Source organism: Camelus bactrianus, chromosome 6 (assembly GCF_048773025.1).
Source record: "Camelus bactrianus isolate YW-2024 breed Bactrian camel chromosome 6, ASM4877302v1, whole genome shotgun sequence".
Lineage (NCBI taxonomy): Eukaryota > Metazoa > Chordata > Mammalia > Artiodactyla > Camelidae > Camelus > Camelus bactrianus.
In genome coordinates this window covers 3,125,691-3,148,649 of record NC_133544.1, presented here as the reverse complement: position 1 = coordinate 3,148,649, position 22,959 = coordinate 3,125,691, and the positions used below count along the sequence as shown (strand labels likewise).

Below are 22,959 nucleotides of genomic sequence, written 5' to 3'. Positions count from 1 at the left end.
GAAGCTGTCATGGGGGTGCCGCGCTGGGGACCCGACTGAGGCAACAGGCTCCAAGCTTGGGAGGGGGCACAACATGGGAAGGGCGGGCTTAGGGAAGAGAGTGGTCTCTCCGGTGGACGGAGTCAGCTGCTGGTCCTGGTTGGCTGTTTGGCAGCTGTTAGATATGCCGGTAAAAGGACTTTTTTCTGGCAAGTTCTGTGAGACTGGTTCTCTCTGAGGTGATTCTCGGCAGGGGAGGGAGGAGGAGAAATTTAGGGAAAATAAAGCCTACCTTTATTACCTAGATGCCCCCCCGTATCTCCCATATACCATGACCTGGCGTGAGTTTTTCAAAAGAAGTCTTTGTGACATTATTTTCCATATCCCATCAAATGCTTCTGGGCACTCAGCAGTATCAGGGAGCAGGTGCCATGAATAGGGCTCAGCACAGGCCCACCACATGCCTTCTCTGAGCTCCCGTAATGACCATGACGGGGTGCCAAGGCCCTGTCAGCGCCAGCAGGCCCACCGAGCCCACGGGAGCCCTTTCCCACCTGGTCCAGGTCCCTCGTCCACATTCCTGTTGGCTCAGCCACATTCCCTGGGGCCGGTGCAGATCTGGGGTGAAGGTGTGAGCTTGGAACAGCTTTCTTTTGCAGACCTTTGTGATTCTGGAATGATAAATGCTCATTAATGCCATGCTGAACTGACCCAGCTGACTTCCTATTTTGACAGTATTCGTCATGAAAAGAATTCCAGGGATTTTTAAGGATCAAAAGTCCAAGAAAAAAAGAAACATGACATTTTAAAGCTTGTATTTACTGATTGATGATTTTGGTTAACCAGCTCTGTTTATGCAGTAGGAATTTTTCAACCATCATTTAAATTTTTTCTGAGAATGAGACACTGACAAATTATTTGTAATCAGTAACTCCTTATGCAAAAACTAACGAGCATAATGATGAAACGTAATCTTATCATTGAAAAAAATTTGGATCGGTCAGTTTCATTCATTAAACATAAATTCAGCACTTGTGACAGACTGGATACTCTACTAGGGCTGGATAACCAAATGTGATTCTGATTCTTAAAATTGCTAAGACTTTTTAATAAATTGGTTCTGCTTTAAATTCATGTTTAAGAATTTAGATAATTGGCAATCATTAGGATGCAGAAACACTTCAAAAAAAAAATAAAGTATCTCTAACCTATCTATGCAGGATTTACCAGAGAGTTGACAAACAAAAGTTAATTTTGTGGAATAATACAGTGGTAACTATTTAATAAAGAAGTTCTGCTTTTTAAAGGAGTCTTTATTTGTAATTTTTGGTTGTAATTGTAATTGATGATAGCAGACATAAAACAGTACTGTAATCATGTAAGTGATTAAATACTAGATTTTGTGGGACGAATTAAGTACTTCAGAATTGAGGTAAAGGAGCCAGCTCGGAGAATGGTAGTGGGGGAAATGCTTGCTGGAGGTGATGGGGCTTGAACTGAAGGAAGATTCCTGGGAACAGGGGCAAAGGGGACTGTCCCCACCAAGAAGGAGACTTAATGAAGCCAGGAAAGAGGGGACATCTGCCTGCACCAAACACAAGACGTGTGTGCGGGGCGAGGCAGGTTGGGACGGCAGACGAGGTAGAGCAGTGCAGCATGGCCCTTGACCCGTAATTCCTTCCCAGGTTCCTCAGCTGTAAATACGGATGGGATTCGTGCTGATTTTGAGGGGCAACTGTGAGATTAGAAGAGATGGTAAGTGTGAAGTTCCTGGTGCACAGAAGGTGCTCCGTGGGCAGAGCTGGTGTTGCTGTTAGGGAAGATGGATGGGGCCGAACCAGCAAGGGCAGGACTGCTAGGTAGTCACCATATTTTGATGTGATGGAAATGAGAAGTCCAGTCTCCCGTGGGCCTCACCACTACCCTACAAGGGAGCAAGGGGCTTTGCTCCCTGAGGCCCTGGGAGAGGTGACAAGCACCTTGCCCAAGGCCACCTGGCTTCCAAGAGGGAAGGTGAGGTTTGAACCCAGACCTGCCTGGTTCTGACGTCTGGGCTCTTTCTCCTCCTCTCAGACTGCCTCTGCCCGGGAAGCCATCTGTCAGAGGCTGATGACCCCATGGGGAAGAGGAGTGGCTGGCCCAGGTAGTTATTACTGCTACTGAAAAGGGGGGTGAGTTCAGAGTATGTGTTGGCACACCCTACCCCACCTCCCAGGATGAAAGGAGGAGGGGGAGGAGGAAATTAGACAGCAGCACCTCAAGGGGAGAAGAGAGAGCACCCGGTGATCAGCTGCGAGAGGAAAGAGGACAAGCTGAGTTGGAGGTGGGCGTGCTGTTTGAAAGGAAGGCAGGCACTGGCAGGCTCTACCTTCCCTCCATCTGGGCTTGGGCCCCAAAATGCTCAGGCAGCAGTGGTGGAGTCGGCGGGTTTCTCAGAAGTATAACTTCTTCAGGGTTCTCAGTAAGTCTTGCTTAGTGTGAGTGACATGTTGCTTGGCTAAACTCCCTGTTTCATCTGTGCCATTGAGGGTTGGGGAGGAAGGAGTGACCTTAGGTAAGAGATATCTAGATGTTCTTGGGCTGGGGTCTACTTTTACGCCTTCTAGGGTAATGCTTCTCCCACCAGTGTTGAAGGACCAGTTTAAAAAAATTTTTTTTTAATTTAAAAAGTTTCCAGTCTATCTGGACTGATACTTTTGTAAAATGAAAACAGGGTTACTAGAAAAAGAAACTGAAAAAGATATGCAGAATGCAAACTTGCATTTTTTTGTATTTTTTATCATTAGATTTAATTAGATATAAAATCACTCTGTCACATTGCCATAAAAGTTTCTAAATGCTTATTCTCAATTCCTGTACTTAATTTTGACTGCAGACTAGCAAACTATTCATGGACTGGTACACTTTGAGAGCAATGATCTAGGAAGAAACTTTGTTAAGCAAATAAGTAAACAGGACGTTTTTGGAATATTTGCATGATTCAAGAGTAAAAACAGTCTTTCAGTTGGCATTTCAAATACTTTAGATGTGTGTTTGTGTGTGATCTAATTACAAATGACATCTTTTCAGGAAAGTTCCACGTTAGGGGGCAGGAAAGTAAAAGAAATACACCAAGAGCCGAGACGCAGTCATTGTAAGGGATGTGTAAGTTCAAGCTGCTAGCATTGCTTGGAAGAACGGGTGCTTTAAACTTCCTCTGTTGTTTCTGAGAATCGTATTTCTTTTCATTTAATTTATATTAGTTTGTTTTCTCTGTTAGTTTTTGCTTGTCTTTGAATTTATTTTTATATTTTGGTGCATAATTTTAGGTGTATTCTTTCAGGGGATAGTTTCTTAGGCAAACTTTAAAAAAGTCTCAAGAATTAACACGGAGAGGTCATGTGATAATGTAATTGTTCATATTTCAAATTTGGTTTCTGATTCTAGCTGCCAGTGTATCTTATTTTATATTTTGAACTGTTTTTACTTTTGATCTCTTCCCTTGCACCGAGATGAGCTGCCGTGTTCTTCCCTGAGCCTAGACTTCTCTTCCCTGCCTTTGGGGCCCTGCCCAGGAGCTGCTTCCCTGGAGGGGGGCGGCCTGTCAGCAGTGAGGGGTGCCTTCCTCTGGCTCCTGCAGCTGCCTCTCCAACCCCAGCTGAGCACCTGCTTCAGCACTTACTCCTCTCCCACTGCCCCTTTCCTCCTGGCTCCAAACTCAGGACTTCCTTTTGTTTTGTACCTTACTATTTATTACATGTTTCAAGGCTCTTTCATGTATATATTTTCTTATTTCATCCTCCAGACAATCCCATGAGTTTGGTAGAATCTCCATTTTAATTGAGGTGAGGCTGGGAGAGTTGTCCGCCTGGCAGGTATCTTCCTTCCTTTGCCCTGGGGCTCCCAGTTACTTGTACCACTCACGTCCAGACTTCCACACGCTCAGGTTTTGAGCCTGCCATTTTGAGGTCCTCTTTTTCACACAGTATTTATACTTGTTACCTGAGAAATCTAACATTAGAATACTCGGTACAGCATCACAGGCCTCTGGGAGAAAGAGATCTTCAGAACTTAACGCCAGGGCGGCCGGTAGAGAACAGGAGCTGAGAGAGCCCTGGAGCCGCACACGGGCCGGGGGGGTGTTTTGAAGGGTGTGTTGGGTTATCTGCACCTGTGATTTTCAGACGAGTGGGAGGGGTAGCTTTCTTCATTTCAGCAGTAACAGCCCAGCATAGTGGATTGCTCAGAACATTTCTCATGAAGAGAAAAATCCTGCTTTAAAAGAGGGGAGGCAGTTTGAAGAATCACATTTAGTCCAAGTCAGAAGTCGTTTGCTTTTGTCTTTGGAGTGCGTGTTGTATGTTTTCTCCTCGACTCTTGGTGAAAGAGACCTGAGTTCCAAATGCAGCCCTGCTACTTACTAGGTAGGTATGGTGACCTTGGCTGAGTTATCTAACCTCACTAAACATGTTTTCTTATCTGTAAAATGGGGGAATATTACCTACTTTGAGGATCGTTGTAAGAATTAAAGATGACGCAGGTACCAGTGGGCTTGACAGGTGAAAGTTACTTGAAAGCTGATAGAGAAGAGAGACTGACCCGGTCACTGCCTGCTTGTAATTGGCCGTAGTCGTGGTTCTCCAGCCTGAGTGGAGGGACCTCAGAATCACCTGGAAGACTTTTTAAGTGACCGCTTGCTGGGCCTGCTCCCTGTGGTTTCTGATTCCCCTGGTCGGGGGTGGGGCTTGAGAATGTGCATTTCTGAGTTTCCAGGTGATGCTGCTGCTGCCACCACTGGTCTGGGGACCACACTTTGAGAACCACTGGGCTACAGGTAAACTCACCAATGAGCACTTAGGTGCTGTAGCTACATTTGAAAGCCGAGCTTTTATGTGGTTAGAGTTAACTGTTAGAAAATGCTTGGAATACATTTTGCAAATACTGAATTTAGTATCTCAAGGATTTTCCCTCCTGAAATCCAGGAGTCTTTGTTAAATATATGTGAAGAGGAGTAAGTTGTGAAAGTAACCGTTACAAGCGTACTGTGGATAGTCTAACAGTGTCAGATTGGCTAAGGTGTGTGAAAGAGCTTTTATAAAATGCTGAAAACTGCAGTAAAATATATTAAATACTTTGTTTTTAAGATTGAACATCATAATGGAGTGTAAAATAGTGTAACTTAGATTTCTCACCTCAATGTGCTGTTTACCGTGTGTATTTTTCTCTTTCTCCTCCAGGCTGCTGACTTGAGTAAACCAATAGATAAAAGGATATACAAAGGAACACAGCCTACTTGTCATGACTTCAACCACCTAACAGCCACAGCAGAAAGTGTCTCTCTCCTAGTGGGCTTTTCCGCAGGCCAAGTCCAGCTTATAGACCCAATCAAAAAAGAAACTAGCAAACTATTTAATGAGGAAGTAAGTAGCACCCTGTCTTAGCTGTTAAGAATCCCTTTAAGAATGTGTACGTTCTTGCCAGGGGCAGTGGGCCTTATGTCACATGTTGAGCTAAAAGCCCAGTTTTCATTCTCAGCTGTCCCACCTAGTATGACCCAGGTTCAAATGTGGTGAGTTAATTTGTTGACTTTTACCTGTTCTCCCTTGGGGGTAACTGTCTTGTGTGTTTTTAATGGAGCATGCACAGGTGTCTAGCAGCAGGTGCTTTAAATTCTTTTATAATAGAGATAGGGGTGAGACTTGCAGCTTGATATTTATAATTTAAATAAGAAAATATGGAATTCTGGACTTTGTTCACATCACCAGAAAATTTCAGTAGTTCAAAGAACTTGATAATGTTTCTTTAGATTACTTAAACTGTAGTTAACGCTTTGGTGTGTGTCTTCGACAGGCATTTGACTGAGAATTAGTTCTCTTGTTGCTGTAAAACCACATAGTTAGAAATCCTGGCACTTAAAATTGGATCACATGACATAGCTTTTGCCAATGTTGTAGTATGTACTGGGGTTTCTGGTGTCTTAGCTTCATTCTGGAAGGAGCCTGAGATAACCTGAGCTGTCTGTTCAGGAACATGTCAGAAACTTTAAACATGGCAAAACAGAAGTTGCCAAATAGATTATATTTTTAAAAGCTGTCGGAGCGGCTTTTCAGCCCCGAGTATCTCCACTGCTTGTTTCTTGTGCCGCCTCCTCTGTTTCAGTGCGGCTTTCCCAGTAAGCAGAAGAGATGGGCTCGGCGCGCTGAGGTGAAAGCCCTGGGCCCCGGCCTTTGCCCGTGGCCTTTGCCTGCGGCCTCAGCCCCGGTGTGGCAAGGGTCAGATCGCGTGGAGTCGCTCTCAGGAAGAACAAGTGCTTTTGCGTGGTTCAAAGGCATAAATTTGGAGCAGAAGTGCATTATAGATTCTGATCTTTGAGAAGTAATTTTGTTTAGGGAAGAATATTTAACTAGACAAATTGCAGTTAAAATTCTGATTCTTTTTGCGGTCGTTATGGTATATGCTGTCCATGTGTGTCCAGTACCCATCCGAGGTGCTCCTGTGTGACACTGCCAGTGGATCTGGGGAAATCTTTGAACCATGCCATCTTCTCTTCTAGTTGCATCTGGGATAACTGGAAACAAAACTTGCTGTCTGGATTGAGGAGAAGTATTTAATCCCATTTTATGTTAAAAAAAAAAACAAACCTTAAACAGAAAATTAGTCTGTTTACATAGATGTTTTATTAGTATTATCTGAGGATGTGATTTCTGAGTGACTGGATGATTTGAGCGGGGGCCATAAAACCAGGCTTCTCTGTATTCTCAATAGAAATTATGAATTTGGAGTCTTTATAGGGTTTTGTTTATGTTTAGATGGGGGCATATTTTTGAGGGGGGAGGGATTGGAATCTTGTAAAGGGCTGTTGGTAAACAAGATCAGGAGGCTGCTCTGCTGAGGATGGCACAGAATGCCACTTAGAGAACAAGAAGGGTTGTGTGTCACTGCTGGGGGAGGGCAGGAGCAGAGACCACAGGCCCCAGGAGACGCACAGCTAACCCGTTCCTCACTCAGGACAGCTGGGAGTTGCAGGCTAGAAAGCAGCTCCTCACTCTAAGTGATTTAAGCATGAGCTATCTCCTACTTCTTTTACACTGTATTTGAAAAATGGCTGTTCAGAGTGCTGGGGTTTGCCTGGTCGAATGCCAACTTGGCATTTACGGCTTGAGGGGAGATTGATTGCCCTTCACAGTGAGGACACCCTTTGGTTTTATGGGTAACATTTTCATCAGATTTTGGCCAGGATGTCTAAGAGAAAGGGTCATCAGAGGTTTGTTTCTCAGAGACTGCCAGGAGTGGTGGTGGAAGCAGTCGTTATGCTGGGCTTTGCATTGGTATGAGACGTGGAGTGTTTTATATATTTCCTCTACGTGGGAGGGTGAGCAGCTGTCTCCATTCTGCAGATGAGGAAATAGTCCAAGAGAAGGTAAGTGCGCTGTTCAGATCAGGTAGTGAGTCAGTGATAGAGTTGGACCCAGAAATGAATTCCACAAGCTCTTATTGGTCGTAGACTGTAAGCAGCACCAGGTATGGTTGCCAGATGGGCTCTTGTCTCCCCAGGAGCTCTCAGTTTAGTAAGATGGGCATATGGGGTACTGGGACATGTGCTGTCATAGTGCTATGAACAAAGTACCAGGGGACATGTATTAATTGCATCCTTCAGTATGTATCAAAATATAAAGTAAAAACAAAAGTTCAGTGGGGGAAGTTGGAGAAGGCTTCCAGAAGGTGGCGTTCGATCTGGGTCTTAAAAGATGCATAGGAGTTGGAGGAGGGTGAGCAAGGCCTTCAAGGCTGGAGGAAACAACCTGGCACGTGGAGGAACATCAGACAACCAGGGGTGGCCAGATCACAGCGTGTGGGCCTTGGAGTGGGGGCCTCGAAGCTGGACAGGTAAACTAGAAACCAGGTTGTAAAAGCCCTTTCAGGACAAGCTAAGAAATTTAGATCTGACTCTGGAAGGTGTGGGGGAACCTTTGGGCTTCTTTTTGATCAAGGGAGTGACAGGATCAAATATGTTTTTTTAGAACTCTTGTCAGCACTTGTGGAAGGTGGATTGGAATGAAGAAAGAGAGAATGAAGGTAGCAAGACCAGTGAGGAGGCTCTAGTAACTGTCCAGGTGAGAGCTGAGGACTTGAACTAGAGTTGTGGCCGTTCTCTCCATTCATTCGACAGCCCTTAATTGCCTACTGTGTGCCTGGCACCGGGTCTGCACCCGCCCCGCTGTTGCTCCCTCAGAGAGACCTGGGACAGGTGTGAACAGCAGCGCTGCGCACGCACGCACCCTTACGGCAGGTGGCGGTGAGTTGTTGCAATGTTAGAGGAGGCAGTGGGCCTGAGAGACAGACAGATGGACAGACAGACAGACACAGAGCCCTGCTTTACAGGGAGGTGGAGAACGTCTCTCAGAGGAAATGGTGCGCTTTAAACTGAGCCTCGAAGGAGAAGGAGGCCAACAGGCAAGGAACTGCAGAAGGGAGAGCAGGCGTGGGCTCTGGGGCCAGAAAGAACGTGGGGACCAAGGGGACTGGGAAGACCGTGGGCCTTGGAGGGCGGGGCCACGTGAGTGCCCGCTGCTGGCGGCCAGCCGCTCAGGGCTGGACCCAGGTTTGCTGCTTTGCCTGAGATGGTGGGGTCTCACAGAAGGAGCAGGAGCAGGCTGTGGTCAGAGTGGTGTTTTTGAAAATTGCCCTGGTTGCTTCTTGGAGACTGAATTGGAGAGAGGCGTGAGCACGCCTTGCGCTTCTGGCTGTCACTTCCCGCTTCTGGCTGTCACTTCCCGGGCTGGGCGGGACTGGGGAAGGAGCAGGTCCCGGGACCAGAGGGAGAGAGCAGAGTTCCATTCTGCGCTTGGTAAGCTTGAGAGGCTAGTAGGTGGTTAGATACGTGGTCTTAGAGCTCAAAACTAGGGGTGAAGATTTGGGAGTTGTCAGTGTATAAATAGTAATCATGTCCCTGAGATTAGACGACAGGTCTGTGGAGAAAGCAGAGTGAGAGCAAAGAAGAGTGCCGAGGCCTGAGCCCTGTTTATGCTCTTCCCATGTTGCCTCCAGAGGAGCACTTAGAACAGTCGGTTTATTGCCCTGAAGTACTCACAGCCCAATGGCTAAGGACGCACAGACCCTTGAACTTGAATGCCCAGGCTTCAGACGCCAGCTCTGCCACGCACTGCCTGCAGGATGGGGGTCTGTTGCTCCCCTCTCCTCCTCAGCTGGAAGATGGGTAAGGACAGCAGCACCGTGAGGCGAGGCGAGGCGAGGTGTTAGCAGAGGGCCTGGAGGACAGTCCCAGTGAGTGCTCGGTCACCGCTCGGGCACAGGGGCCCAGAGGCCCCTTTCACCCAGGGCTGGGATGAAGGGCGTCCTGGGAGGAGTGACAGCAGCAGCTCTGAAGGAGGAGCACAGATAATTCTCCAGGACAAGAAGGTAAGAGAGGGGCAACCCGGACGGAGAATCAGCACATGTGAGGCAGGTGACAGGGGCTGTTTGTCATGACTGTGCAGTGCTTGTCTGTCTCGCCTGATAGACTGTTACGCACATGCACACACGTCTTTGTAATTTTTTATTTTTTAATGAGGCGAGACTGGAAGATTCTCTCCCTCCATTAGAGGTGCTGGCAGCCTCCACCTCCCAGGCGGGCCCTTATCTGTTCAGCTCATTTCAGTCAGCAGAGGCGAGCCCTGCTCCCAGGCCGTCCCAGTCACGTGGTGGCCCTGTTGGCCATGCCTGTCCAGCCCAGGAGGGAGGGGAGGGCCTGGTCCTTCCTAGCCTCCCTGGGGGAGTGATGGCCTCAGATCCCCTGAGTCTCCAGTCTCCTAGAGTAGTTTGGAGGTTTCTGTTTGTAGTATTGTGTTTGTTTTATGCCCTTGAAAGTAGCTAGTGGGTCTCTGTTGAGAGCATCTTGGCACAGAGAGAAGCTCCCAGACGGTGAGCCCAGCTTTGTGCTTCCCGGTGAGAGCTACCTGGGAAGCAGAGCCCCCGCTCAGAATTCAGCCCTGCGGGGAGCACCCCGAAGGGGTGAGGGGTTCACTTTCCGTTGCTCAGGTGATGATGTACTGGGGAGGAGGGATCACCGAGGGACAGTTTCTGCGTGGTAATGAGCTCTGCCTAGTTCATCTTCGTAAAAATTCTGATTATATCTGGGTTATATCCATAAAACAGTAACTTCAGAGGATTTTCAAGTGTGTTTTGATTTCTGGGAAAGATGTAAAACCTGAAAAGAACTTGTTGTCTTGGCTTCTTTCATCACTGGCATATAATGAGACCCTGTGTCGTTGACTTTCTCCTCTCTCACAGGTCGTGAGGCCAGGGCCGCACGCTGGGGAGGCTCCTGTGTCCTTGTCGTCTTTAGATCAGTCCCACAGCAGGGCGCTGAGGAGTGGCCCTGACTCGTGGCCCTGATGCTGCCCAGGGCTGCACCTGCTCTTCCATCCCAGCACCCCGGGAGTGGGAGGGGGTTGGTTTTGCGATATTCTGTCTAGCTCTCTAGCAAAAAGGTGGCGCTGGGCATTCTGTTAGTTTTGTTTTCGTTGTTGCTTTTTTTTAATCAAAGGAAGGAAATGAGCACATAATGATCTACTCCGTAAAGTCTTGACTTTGAGAAAAATGACACCTGATCCTCTCTCACAGAGCTCTGAAATGCCCTTTCCTAATGCTCCCTGTGGGAAGCAGCCGTTGCTGATGCGGTGCATAATCAGAGCCCTTAGTTGCCACTTTTGCTGTGGCTACATTATGGCTTTTCCAGCAGCTGCTGTGGTTTTTGAATTGTTTCAGTATTTTTGTTATAAATTAATATCTGCATTGTAAAAGGCAGAATACCCTTCCCCTCCCCAGCAATGTTTTCCTGCTTGTCATGTTGATAGTGAAAAAAAGGAAAAAAGTATGTGCTTTAGAAAAGCTTCGTTTTAGCGGTGGTGCTTTAGTGTGGTTACAGGTTTATTTTTATTCTTGCTTCCTTTTAACTAGTTTAGTATAGTTTGAAAATCTTGTATGTTAATGCCGTTAATGATGGCAGTTTTGGTGTTTGATTTTCACTGGATCAATATTAGAAATGAGACTAATATTCTGTGAACAGGATGAGGACTGTGGGGGCGGCAGGTGATGATCAGGAAGAGAAGTGGCTGGGGGAGCCCACCTCCTGGGTCGGGGTTTTGACAAACAGAAACGGTGTATTAACACCCAGATTTTGGCTTTGGTTTTGGTTTTTATGAAAGTGACTATAAAAGTAGGCCTTGGAGCATTTTGGAATTTGACTTTTTAATGGAAAGCCCAGTGGCTGCCCCAGGCAACTGAAAAGATGGTCTCAGCTGCTGACTCTGCCTTCGCCCCTCCCTGAGACCTGCCTTGCTTCCCTCCCTCTCCGTGCTTGCTGGGAGTGGGATGTGCGTCCTCCTTGGAGCGCCCTCCCCCAGCCTCTCCTCTCCAGCCCGGCAGGTGGCTCTCTCCTCGGGCGTCCTCCCCTCGCTCCCCAGCCTCAGGCTGGCTTCCCTGTGCTCTCGAGGGCGGCTGTGCCCCGCCTGTGGCTCTGCCTCTCTCCGGGCAGGGCTGTGGTGGAGGGAAGTGATGGTGCAGGGGACATCCTCTCCTCTCCTGGGGGGACTCCTGGGTTATTCTCTCCACTTTTCCTTCTGCCTCCCTGAGTTTTGTCCTGCTCCCTGTAAGCTGGCTTTTTGCAAAGCTTCATAGTCTCCTCCTTCTCTTGCCGCACCTGCTGCCTTGGAGGTCTGGCTCCCGTGTTCACAGCCGGTCTCCTTGTCTCCCCTGGCCACTCTCATCAGCTGCCTACTGGATGGGGACATGTGGACTTCTCCCCAGCTTAGCCACCCTCCACTCTTGGTGTCACCACTTTCCCAGTCACTCAAGCTCAAAACCTAGGCATTTTCCCATGCCTCACCTCACCGCCCTTCGCCACCCAGCTGATCATTGTAAACAGCCCACCTGCCATGCTGCCACTGGTCATGTTTAAGACTTTTTTGTCCACAGACAGTTGTCATAGTCCCCTAACCTGTCTCCACCCCCCCGACCTAATATTAGTAGTGGAATTGTAGGTGCTCTTCTCTGCCTGCTGACAGGGTTTTCACGTTGTTCTGTCACCTCCCTGTTCAGAAGCCTTCATGGTCCCCGCTGTCTGCAGCAGCACTGCCGGTAAACACAGTGTGAGCCACAAATACAACTTAAAATTTTCTAAGTAACTTAAAATTAAGTAAAAAAAAAAAAGGTGAAATTAAGATATTTCATCTAATATATCCAAATATTATTTCAACATACAATCAGTATAAAATCATGAATGAGGTAGTTCCCATAATTTTTCCAGTCTTGAGAATCCAGCACGTCTCACTTTGGACACACTGCAGGCGCTTGGGCTGTGGGATTGGGCAGCACCAGGCCTCGGGGTCACAGCCCAGCCCCCCAGCCTGGGACTTCGTCTCTGTGAGTCCCAGTTCACAGCTCCAGACGCGATTTCCTGCCCTGCTCAAGTGCTCCAGCCAAAACACACACACACACACACACACACACACACACGCACGCACGCGCGCACACACACACACACCCCCATATCCCCACATCCCCACATCCCCCAGCACCGTGCTGCGCCTTTGTCGGGCTGCCCCGCGCCAGCTTGGGCCCCTGCCTCTCTCAACCTCCTGCCTCACCTCTACTCAGGAGCTCCCCAGAGGGCCCTGGGGTTTTGCCAAGGGTGGCTTCTCTACACACTCAAACGTACACTCTTCAGGTCAAGGCTGCATTGATACTGGAAAACTTGAGCCCAGCAGGGAAATCCCATTACTTAACATTGAAAACTGAGTAAGATTCTTTACTTTCTGTGCTAGACATTTTCTGGAACCAAAAGATACCCTCATGGTGCAGAAACTGGGCTTCATTCTTTATATTTATTGAATAACATGTTCTAGGTATTTGTTTTTTAATTTGAAAGGCAGTGTAAAATGCTTTCTGTTCTCTTCCTTTTTGGTTAAACCTAAACCAAATAAGAACCCAGAGCAATTTAAATTCAGTGACTCCTGGCTAGCCTGAGAGTCATGTCCGCCCTGCTCAGGGTCTGAAGTAGGCTTGTGCCCTGTGCCTGAGAACCTGTGTGCAGTGGCCCTGGCCTTCGCTGGCCTTTGTTGGTGGCACAGAAGACAGACGGCAGCCCCACTTAGGGGTGTGACGCCCTGCGTTGGTGTGTCATCTTGCCTGGTCTGTGCTGCCTGCACCCACTCCTTCTGTGTCTCCAGGATGTCTCGTGCTTGGTCCCCCCCGCTCGCCTGCCATCAGTGCCCTTAGAGTGGTTCCCTCTGTGAGGCTGCTCTTCCCAGCATCCCTCAGCCTGTTGTCTGCTGCCCTTTAACTCTGCTCAGCGAGCCCTCACTGCCAGAGGTAGAGCCTTTCCAGGCCCTCTTGTTTGGGATTGAAATCACTATAATCCCCCTACCCTTTGTCTTTGTTTTGCTCCACAACACTCCTTACCATCAGAGTGTGCCGGTTTGACTATCTTTTCATCCCACTTGAACGTAAATTCCATGTGGGAAGGGGTGTCTGTCTGCCAGTGCTGTATCAGTGCCCAACACAGTGTGTGCTCAATGAACAGGGAAAGGAGGAGTGAGTGAGTGCGTGCACTGCCTGTTCCCTGGTGGGTGAGACGACAGTACCTGCCTTCATATGGGGACAGGCCCTCCTGCCTACATCGCGGATGGAGTTTAATTGTCCCCTTCTCCGTGGGAGGTGATTTGGTGATACCTATACAAATTATGCATGTGTGTGTCTTTTGACCCAGCTGTTCCATTGGGAATTTGTCCTGCAGGTGTAATTGTGCATGTGGGACCTGCTGTGTGTACGAGGCTACCCTTCGCTGCATACATGTCCCTCAGTGGGGGACTTTTGAAATAAACTAGTACGTCCATATGACTGACTACTCTGCAGCTGTAGAAGAGAGTGAGGAACCTGTCTTTGTAGCAGCACAGACGGATGCACACAGTGTGTGGCTGAATGAGAAAGCGGAGGTGCAGACGTGCGTGGTCTGCCCTTCGGTGTGAAGAGGGTCCGTGTTTGCCTTGTCCGCCAGGAAGACACTCCGGAGAGAGAAGCAAGACGCCAAGCACAGCAACTCGGGACGGGGTTCTGGAGCGGAGGGCAGGTGCGAGCGCGGCCTTTCTCCTGCACATCTCTGTGTGTGAGTGTGCACGTGTTACCTGTTAAAAACAAGCGCTTACATCGCAGGGTGGTTTTGAGGATCAGAGGGCACATGTGCAGAGCCTCTTCCTCAGAGCCTGTCACGCGCCCCAGACACGGGTGGGGCTGGGTACCCCGAGATGCAGCAGGCCTTTTCCCTACGCTGGAGCACACAGTCTGGTAGGGAAAAGCGATGATGCAGAGCAAGGGAGAGCCCCTTTCGCACCACAGTTGCATCTGTGGTGCGTTTATTTTTCTGGTCTGCGGTTTGTTAAATGGCTGTCCCTGATACCCACGTGCCGAGGCGCGACCGTAGCGTCTCCTACTTGGGTGTCCTGGGGGGACGCAGAAGGCGGGCTCAGGTTTTGTCTGGAAGTCACATCCACGTGCCTACTTAGAGCAGTCTTGGTGCACCTTTTTATATGGAATACTGTTTTTAAATGAGCTTCGTCATCCTAGTAATGCGTGTTTTAATAATGGTGCTACAGTTATTTCTCTCCTCGCCTCACATTTGCAGGGTGATACTGGTTTACTTGACAGCATTGCAGTTTTGAGTTCTAAGAGAATTACTTCTGCTGTGTCTTTTTAAATCAAGAGCAAAATTTTCTCATAACCGTGGTGCTAGAAGTTTTTATGCTCATCCTTAAAATTTTCCACACATGATACAGTAACAGTGGCGAGATCTTGGAAGAATTGAGGTTAGGTTTGGTTGTGGGGGATGTCAGGTTTGGGAGTGGAGAGCCTCAGTGCCAGGACAAGGACAGCAGCCTGGCTCCCCAGCTGGAGTTACCTTCTGTAGCCGCCTGACGAGGCCGCAGGTCGGGGCTGAGCTGGCACCATGCTTGGACATTAGGCTGGTCACAGTTTAAAGGCTCAGGAGCGCTGAGGCAGCCTGGACCCGGCGGTCCAGCAAGGTCTGGTGGGGAGGGGTAGGTCACCCCCACAAGCAAAATTCCCGATCTGTCCCTGTAAGTCACCTCTAACCTCCCAGGGAAGAAACGGCGAAGGTCTCGTGGAAGCCCTGCCGGAGCAGCCCTGGGCTTTCAGGGTGTTGGTGTTGGTGTAGGTCGGGTGCCACGTATGGGCAGGTCACCAGGCAGGAGAGGAAGGAGGAGGCAGTGACAATGTAGCTGTGTGCCTGAGGTCGGCTTGCAGCATCTCTGCTAATTTAAGAGGGCCAGCGTGCTGCCCTGTGGCTGAGACACTGCAGAATGACTGCAGTGACACTTGCCGCTCAGTAACCCTTGCTGGACCTGCTGTCCCTGAGCTTCGGGCCCTCGTGCTGTGCAGGGTCAGGCCTCCTCACTCCTCCCTGGCTGGGGTCATTGGTTGGCCACCTGCCTTCAGGGGCCTAATTTTCTGCAATAGCTTGCAAGGTTCATTAATCTCTTCTTTGAAAAAACCAAGTGTTTTCATTTTCTATGATTTTCTGTAAAGATGCAGCCCATACAGCAGGCACACAGTGCAGTGCCGACCAGGCAGAGGGCCCTGTGTCCCCACGGGCTTCGCATCTTTGTGCCCCAGGGCCCCTCTGAGGTGTGAGGTGGGGAATCCCAACCAGGAAGGGGAAGGAGAGCACTGAACTCAGCCCGAGCCTGCTGGCCCCTGAGGCAGCTTGCCCTTGGGGGCGGCCGCAGGGCATGTCTAGCAGCCGGACTTGCTGGGAACTCCCGGATGGCTTCTGGTGATGTGATTATGGGACCAGGCACCGCGCGGAAGCGCTGTGCCGGGGAGCCCCACAGCTTGGTCTGCAAGCAGGGAGGCTGGCTGGTCGTGCCTTCGGGGAGGCTTCTGCTTTTGCCTTCTGTTCTTTTGGTTTTAAAGACAAGACTCCCAGTCTGTGCCTGTTAACGAAACAGTTGGTCAGTGGACCAGAGCATCCTGGAGCAGAGTGGCAGTGATGAGGCGCATACTCCTGAGTTTTAATCATCTGTTTATTTTTTTTAAACACCACGTGGTTCCAAAGAAGATTTGGAGGAATTGCTTATAAAGATGCACACAGGACCGTGATGTGAGTGAGGAAGTTGCAGTGCATCAGGGCTGAGGGAGAGCCCAGGAAGTGCGTGTGGCAGCCCTGGATACCGCTGGCTGCACGTTCACTCCCCACCCGGAGCAGCCAGCGGGGCAGGTGTAGGCATCATGGGACGTGCGGTGACAGTACAGTGCAGAGAACGCGGGAGGCCTAGCTTCCTCTGCTGTGAGGCCCGAGAGTCCCTGGGGGCCTCGGAGAGAGGACGCTCTGTAGGCTCAGCAGGGCGCAGACCCAGCCGCTCCTGGCGTAAGACCTGAGAGGCGCCCGCAGGCAGCCCCTCACCAGTGTGTCCCGGCGCCTGGTATGGAGCGGGTCGGCTGGGCACATACCAGGCTGTCAACAGGGTTTGTTGAATGACTGACTCGCTCAGCGAAAGCCACTGGCCTGACACACAGGTGCAGTTCTAGAAAGTAATTCTCCAAGGGGCCAACTTGCTCTCCGCTGGCCTGGCTGCCCTCGGGTAGGACGTGGAGGGCCTGGAAGGATGCGGCTCCTCTCACCGCCAAGCGGACGAGTATTCTTGCTGGAAAAGTAGACCTTTCCAACTTCTCCGTTGTGATAACTTGTTCTCCTTTGTCTTCACAGAGACTAATAGACAAGTCACGAGTAACCTGTGTCAGATGGGTTCCTGGTTCGGAAAGCCTTTTCCTAGTAGCCCATTCGAGTGGGAGCACGTACTTGTATAATGTGGAGCACGCTTGTGGCACCACAGCCCCCCACTACCAGCTCCTGAAGCAGGGAGAGAGCTTTGCCGTGCACACTTGCAAGAGCAAATCCACGAGGAACCCTCTCCTTAAGTGGACGGTGGGCGAGGGGGCCCTCAACGAGTTTGCTTTCTCCCCAGATGGCAAGTTCTTGGCGTGCGTGAGCCAGGACGGCTTCCTGCGGGTGTTCAACTTTGACTCGGTGGAGCTGCACGGCACGATGAAAAGCTACTTTGGCGGCTTGCTGTGTGTGTGCTGGAGCCCGGACGGCAAGTACATCGTGACTGGGGGCGAGGACGACCTGGTGACAGTCTGGTCTTTTGTAGACTGCCGAGTGATAGCTCGAGGCCACGGGCACAAATCCTGGGTCAGCGTCGTGGCATTTGACCCCTATACCACTAGCGTAGAGGAAAGCGACCCTATGGAGTTCAGTGGCAGTGACGAGGACTTCCAGGACCTTCTTCATTTTGGAAGAGATCGAGCAAATAGTACCCAGTCCCGGCTGTCCAAACGGAACTCTACGGAGAGCCGCCCCGTCAGCGTTACGTATCGGTTTGGCTCCGTGGGCCAGGACACACAGCTCTGCTTATGGGACCTTACGGAGGACATCCTTTTCCCTCACCAGCCCCTCTCGAGAGCAAGGACACACACGAACGTCATGAACGCCACGAGCCCTCCTGCCGGAAGCACCGGGAACAGCGTCCCGACGGCCGGCAACGCGGCGCCGCCACCGCTGCCGCGCTCCAACAGCCTCCCGCACTCGGCGGGCTCCGGCGCCGGCGGCAAGGGTGGCGTGGCGGACGGGGCTGTCGCTTCCGGGGTCAGCAAGTTCGCAACGCTCTCACTGCATGACCGGAAGGACAGGCACCACGAGAAGGACCACAAGCGCAACCACAGCATGGGGCACATTTCTAGCAAGAGCAGCGACAAGCTGAACCTGGTCACCAAAGCCAGAACGGACCCGGCCAAAACTCTGGGGACGCCTCTGTGTCCCCGAATGGAGGACGTCCCCCTGCTGGAGCCGCTCGTCTGCAAAAAGATAGCTCACGAGAGGCTGACTGTGCTGGTTTTCCTTGAAGACTGTGTAGTCACTGCTTGTCAGGAGGGCTTTGTGTGCACGTGGGGAAGGCCTGGTAAAGTGGTAAGTTTTAATCCTTGATGCTGCACCAGATTGAGAACTTGAATAGGTAGTGATTTTTCCTCGCGGGAGGGGTGGGGTGTACAATGAATGTGAATGACACTCCTTATTCTTAATGTAAATCTTAAATGCATCAGAGCCATAATTTTGGATACTGCATGCCATGTAATTCTGAATCATTTGATAATTCACCTTAGAACGTTTAAAAGAATATAATCAAACTAATTGCCAGCCGAGTCAGTCACCCTCCTGGGAGTATATAGAGTCCCAAGGTTAGCGTTCCTGTATTAGCCTATTTCGATTTTAGGGAAATCATGACAGTGTGGGGAAGCTATGACTTTAAAATGCTAAAATTAAAATTTCTGCTTTAACTGGAAAATTTTTGCTTAACTACTCAATTAGAATATTGTACACCTGATCAGAGTGTGTATTCAATACGGACGGCCATTAATTGTCATTTATAGTCCAATTTTTTATCTTAATCATAAAATGTTTAGGAATCTATGAAATTTAACTTTAGGAACAAAGCATTCAGCAGGGTTGATTGATATTATTTTTACATTGTTCTGGCAATCCACAGAAAGAGAAGAGCCTTAATTTTTAAAACCCATTTTAGTCATTTTATGACAATTAAAATTGTTTAATAAACATCTTTTTTCAAAGAAGCAGTTTGTAGCACTTTGATTGAGATTCTGTGCACTAAATAAAAACCCACGTTTCTCAGAGCCTGGATAGTGACCGTGGCCCGCGGCTGAGGGCGCCAGCAGCCTTGTCAGAAGTGCCTCTTGCCACAGAAGCCAAGGTCTTTTATGTCCCGTGCATTTGCTTACGTTTTTCCCAAGGGGAAGGAGGTTTTGTTTTCTTTTGTTTTTGGTGGGGGTTGGGAGGATTTTTTTTTCCTTTTTTCTTTTTTCCCATTTTGTTTTTTTGTCTCTCCCTGCCCCCCCCCGCCCCCCCCCCCCCCCCCCCCCGGTCTAGAAAGGCACATGACCGTAGGCCCTAGGCAGAGCCCTCAGCTTTCTCTGTGAAGACTTGGGTTTTGTGTCCCGGCAGAGGGAGGGCGCGTGCAGGCCGCTCCGCTCCTTGTTGGCTGGTGGTGGCGGGTCCCCTGTCCTCAGGGCTCACAGCCCGTCCCTCCCAGTGGTGGACTCCCACTCCTTCTGAGCCTCACCAGCTGTGGGAGGAGTTTCTTTCCAGATTTCTGTTCTCACTACGGACAGCATGGCCGTTTGAGCTGTGTCTTTTATGTCAAGGTGAAGATGATCTTATTTGCTAACTTATTTTGGTCACTTAGGTTGATTTTTCTGTTGTGCACACCTTTGTTAAGTAAACACAGAGATACTGATTATTTATGCTGGTCTGAGTAGGGAATGGGAGTCAGCGAAGTGCTGACCTGGAGACACTCGTTCCTCTGTGGTGTGATACTGGCAGGTGAGCAGCAGCTCCGGGTACTCTTAAAGCAGCCCTCGCAGGATGGCCAGGCTGCTCCCAGCCCGCCGCCCGCCCCACACGTGTCCTGGCTGCATGCTTCACTCTGTGTCCTTCCCACGGTGGCTTCTGTTACCTCTATAGCAGTGTTCTTCCACTTGAGAACCACGGTGGCCTTCCAGGTGCTTGTCGCTTATGCATCACGGTCCATGGGAATGTTAATGTCCTATCTGCCTGTAAGATGCGGTCCTTTGTTCCTAAATGTTAACTAATGTAAGGTAGCAAAGACAGCCATTCTTGTGGACTGTTTGAAATTTGGAGGCTAATAAATTGGGCTGTCAGGTGGAGAGATTAGGAACCAACACTCCATGTGCAATTTTATGTACCTACCTAGTTTTAGAAATTCAGTTTCAAATGCTTCTGAGGCATTGAGTATGCAGTTTCAAAATTCAAGACTTTGTATGTGGCCTAAGCAAAGAGTGGCTAATCCCAGGTAAGTGGCCTTTATGGGGGAGTGTGTCCTGCACAGCCTTTCAGTTCTGAGCACTTGGCTCCTCGCACTGTGGCAGAAAAGCTGTGCGTGTGGCCTGTGTCACTGACTGGGCTTCTTCTGGTTCCTTCCGCCCTTCAGCGTCCTCAGGTGACGGATAACCTGCCCAGGGGCAGTCTGTTGATGGAAGCAGAGGTGTGAGAGGCAAGAGGAGGATGTTAGTGGTCCCCTAAAAAATAAGCTGTTAAATGTGTCCGCAGAAGCCTGTGTGACCATCTCCCCCATCTGCCCCCACCTTTACCCCACCTCCAGTTTTAAAAACCACGGTCACCACACAGTCTGGATTTGGGGCTTGGTCAGTCTTGTTGTTCCGGTTTCTGTTGGTGTTTCCTGGATGTGTCTCTGGCACCTGGTCTGGGTCCCTGTGCTGGGGAGGGGCTGTGTGGCTTGGCCCGGGCTGGTTCTGGACGCTGCAGGCGCTGCTGCTTCGTCGGCTTAGCCGCTCTGATGCCTGCCCCCTTTCTTTGACAGCCAGCAGAGCCCTTCTCCTGCAGTCAGGAGGGCAGGATGCAAGGTGTTCTCCAAGACCAGGACTAGAGCTGCCGGCAGCTTGAGAAGAGGGCCCTGGAGAGGGCGGGTGGGCTCTTCCCTTCCTGGCCCGGGTTTGCTTCTGCACAGCGGCTCCTGCAGACCCAGGGCGGAGCAGGGGGCAGGGGGAGCTACGAGAGGTCCCAATCGCAGGTGTGTGGGGCACAGCGGCCACTAAGAGAGATCTGGGGAGTATTTTCGGTGTTTTCTCACCAAACTTTGAGCTTCCTCATTGAAATTTAAGTTTTTCAGCTTAAATATTATCCTGAGCGAGAATCTCTTTTCTAACCAAACCTCTGGAATAAAACAGCTTTTGGCAAGAAGAGGCTGTTACTACTCTGTCAGCACAACTTTTCTATTGAGCACTGAAACACGTCGATGAAGAGACCAGAAATAAAGTGCTCAGAGTGGCACTCGAACCCTGCTCCCTCCCAGCAGGAGGTAACTCAGCCTGCCCACAGGACAGAAGCTCTTGTCCCTCCGAGGGCACAGGCCAGGCAGTGGCTCTCCACTCGTCTCTGGCTCGCCTCCTTTAGCCTTCTGGGAGCTCCAGGAGCGAGGCTTGTGCTGACTGCTGATGCGGGCTTCTGAGCCCACTGGCTGCCCCAGCCCCGGCCCTTCCCTGAGCCGCTCCTCTCCTGGGGGGCTGGGGAAGGAAGCCTTTGGAAAACTTTCCTTTCTTTTAAAAGCAAACATGTAAGAGAGAGTAGGCAGACTCTTTAAAAATAACCAGTAGCTTTGGATTCTAAATTTACTTAAATAATGGTGGAGAATCTTAATTTTGTCTTTTGTGGTGATTGAACCTCCTAGCGTTTTTGAAGTATTCTCCTGTGAGCCATTGACTTGGGGCTAAGGACAAATGCCTTACGGTAGAACAGTGGAGGAGTGGAGATGCAGAAGTAAGCTCTAACAGGGATCGTTGTCTCAGACATTTGGGAACCACGAGAAACCAAAGGCTATGAAACGTTATCAGTCTGTACGGCGTGTAGACATGTCCTAGATGGGACTCAGTATTCTGCTCCGCTGTCTGGCTTAGCGGCCAAGTCCTAGCTGGCAGGTAGCCCAGCGGCCACTTCTCCCTGAGTCCGCCACTGCCGGTGGTACATCTTGAACTTTTAAGAACCTGTCAGGTGTTGAGTTTGTGCTGAAGCTGGTGAAGCTGTCGTATCAGCTGTCTGCACTGGTGGACAGGGTCCTCATGACCTCTTGCTTGGGAGGGAGATCTTTGCTCTCTTGAGGAAGCTCAAGGTGTGAGGGGGCGAAAGGGTCGGGGAGCACTGGAGAAGGAATCCTTTGGAAAACCCAGATGCCACGTTTTGTGTATCTGACTGTCGGAGGAAGCCCTGCAAGCAGAGTTCGACTGTGGATTTCCTGGGACAGATGCACCGAGCACAGCACCCCGTGCTGTGCGTGAGGCCGTCGGGGGCTCGGCTCCATGGCCCCGGAGCCGGCCAGAGAGAGCGTCTGGGCTGGGAAAGGGTGGCCAGGGCTCAGCTGGGAAAGCGCTTGTGTTCAGCTGTTCTCTTTGAAGCTCAGAGCCAAGTTCAAACCTGTGCAGAAAAGCCCCTCTGGGCTGGGAGGGGGAAGCTGTCCCACTGGTACTGACTCTGTTCATTGCTGTGTCTGTTACATGAACTCCGTGTCTTGGTTAAATCGTTGTCTCTCCATTTAGAAATGTAAAAGAAAGGTTTTCTGCATTTTTTATTTCTGTATACCTAAGTTTATTAAAGGTTACTATGTTAGGTGACACTGTATAAAATTGTATGAATATTTACCTTTAGTGAAAATCAAAAGTAAAATTCATATGTATTTCCTTTTTTACATTTTCACCTAATTTCTTGAAAACTTGAATAAATTTCATAAAGAGTCTTCCTAACATGATATGTTGGTAAATTAAGTTCTTAACTGTTGCAATAATTAATGAAGCTTTAATATCAGTATTGTTACTTTATACTTTAAGAAAATCGTGTGTTTGTTTCACTGCCTTGGTTTTTAGCTGTTCCCTTGTCACTGTCACGGCTAGAGACTTACTACATACTTGATATTCCGAAGAACTTTGGGGTTGTCCTCTGTATACTGACCTTAAATAAACACGTGTGAATGAATTGTAAATGCAGATAATTTTCAATAGTCATTTTCACATCTAAGCTTTAAACAAAATCTCAATGAACCACAAAAGAAAAGCTTTTAAATGCTGTAAAATTAAGGGCCTTGTTAATGTTTACGGAACAGATAGCCCCAGAAACTGCTACCTCTTATTACTGATTCTGAGTTTCTCATAATTAGAAACTTACTAAGTTAAATGTTTGCTCTGAGTATGGAAGGTGCTGTCTTCTGCGACCTTCATCTAAGCCAAGCCCAGTCTTGGGGGGACGGTGGACTGACTCTTCAGCCGAGCTGGTGAAGGTTCTGTCTAACGCGCATGCCGACGCTCAAGTTGCCGGGGCTGGGCGGGCGG

The 22,959-nt window shown here is 49.6% G+C and overlaps 1 protein-coding gene across 21 annotated transcripts in view; it reads left to right on the top strand.

Annotated features, from left to right (window-relative positions):
* Window positions 1-22,959, top strand: part of WDR20 (WD repeat domain 20) — a 59,852-nt gene that overhangs the window by 30,442 nt on the left and 6,451 nt on the right. For 3 of the 21 annotated variants that reach the window (XM_074364998.1, XM_074364996.1, XM_074365001.1), the window contains 4 exons: window positions 5,196-5,378; window positions 7,980-8,072; window positions 16,739-17,998; window positions 20,445-22,622. The exons of 1 other annotated variant lie outside the window; for it this stretch is intronic. In XM_074364998.1, coding sequence (XP_074221099.1) covers window positions 5,196-5,378; window positions 7,980-8,072; window positions 16,739-17,998; window positions 20,445-20,510 — 1,602 coding nt within the window. In that variant the 3' untranslated portion in view covers window positions 20,511-22,622. 17 more of the 21 variants (XM_074365000.1, XM_074364999.1, XM_074365002.1 and 14 more) reach the window with 16 other exon arrangements.